The 1518-nt window shown below is 56.1% G+C and overlaps 1 protein-coding gene across 1 annotated transcript in view; it reads left to right on the top strand.

Annotated features, from left to right (window-relative positions):
* LOC130587361 (cytohesin-2-like) overlaps positions 1-1518 on the top strand; it is a 13863-nt gene that overhangs the window by 6984 nt on the left and 5361 nt on the right. Inside the window, exon 4 of the mRNA XM_057388336.1 lies at positions 4-180. Within this exon, the coding sequence (XP_057244319.1) occupies positions 4-180 (177 nt within the window). The remainder of the gene's footprint in view (positions 1-3; positions 181-1518) is intronic.

Raw genomic sequence — 1518 nt, 5'->3', positions numbered from 1 at the left:
GAGGACGACGGCAACGACCTCACCCACACCTTCTTCAACCCCGACCGCGAGGGGTGGCTGCTCAAGCTGGGTAAGCCACGCCCACCTCACCTGGGCCACGCCCACCTCACCTGGGCACACCTGGGAGGGGCCACGCCCAAAAAATCCCTGCGAAAATCCACCAAAATTCCCATTTTGGGGGCTTTTTTTAACCCAATTTGGTGCTCAAGGTGGATAAGCCACGCCCACCGCCCCCAGGACACGCCCACCACCCCAGGCCACGCCCACCTCACCTGGGAGGGGCCACGCCCAAAAAATCCCCGCGAAAATCGGTCAAAATTCCCAATTTTGGGGCTTTTTTAAGCTCAATTTTAGCCCAGTTTGCTGCTCAAGCTGGGTTGACCACGCCCACCTCACTTGGGCCACGCCCACCTCACCTGGGCCACGCCCACCACACCTGGGCACACCTGGGAGGGGCCACGCCCAAAAAATCCCCGCGAAAATCCACCAAAATTCCCATTTTTGGGCCTTTTTTAGATTTTTTTGGGTTTAAGTGGCATTTAGAGTGGGTAGGCCACGCCCACCTCACCTGGGCCACGCCCACCTCACCTGGGCCACGCCCACCCCACCTGGGCACACCTGGGAGGGGCCACGCCCAAAAAATCCCCACGAAAATCGGTCAAATTTCCTATTTTGGGGGCTTTTTTTAACCCAATTTTAGCCCAATTTGGTGCTCAAGGTGGAGGAGCCACGCCCACCTCCCCAGGCCACGCCCACCTCACCTGGGAGGGGCCACGCCCAAAAATCCCCATAAAAATCCATCAAAATTCCCGTTTTTGGGGCTTTTTTAACCCAATTTGGTGTTCAAGGTAGAGAAGCCACGCCCACCTCACCTGGGCCACGCCCACCTCACCTGGGCCACGCCCACCTCACCTGGGCCACGCCCACCTCACCTAAGCGGGGCCACGCCCAAAAAATCCCCCTAAAAATTGGTCAAAATTCCCATTTTTGGGGCTTTTTTTGGGTCATTTTGGCTGCTGAAGCTGGGTAGGCCACGCCCACCTCACCTTGGCCACGCCCACTGCCCCCGGGCCACGCCCACCTCACCTGGGAGGGGCCACGCCCAAAAAATCCCCCTAAAAATTGGTCAAAATTCCCATTTTTGGGGCTTTTTTGGGGCTTTAACGACATTTTAAAGGTGTGGGCCACGCCCACCTGGCCACGCCCACCCCGCTTTGGCCACGCCCATCCCACTTTGGCCACGCCCCCTCCCAGTCCCTCCCAGTTTGAAATTCCCAAAATTTAACTTTTTTTTCTCTTTTTTTCTCTTTCCTACCCCAAAAATTCTCCCAATTCCTCCCCAAATTCCCCCAAAATTCCCCAAATTCCCGAAATTTTCTCAAAATTTCCCAAAATTTCCCCAATTTTCCCCAAAATTCCCGATTTTCCCGCCCTTTGCTGCCGTTGGGACCCCCCAGGAGGTGAGTGAGGGAGTGGGGGAGGGGCGGCCATTGGGACCCCCAAAAAATCCCAAAAAAT

This window comes from Malurus melanocephalus, unplaced genomic scaffold, assembly GCF_030028575.1.
Source record: "Malurus melanocephalus ecotype Western Australia unplaced genomic scaffold, MMel_1.1 scaffold_1804, whole genome shotgun sequence".
NCBI lineage: Eukaryota > Metazoa > Chordata > Aves > Passeriformes > Maluridae > Malurus > Malurus melanocephalus.
Note: the sequence above shows the minus strand (reverse complement) of the source record. Positions and strands in the feature narration are given on the sequence as shown.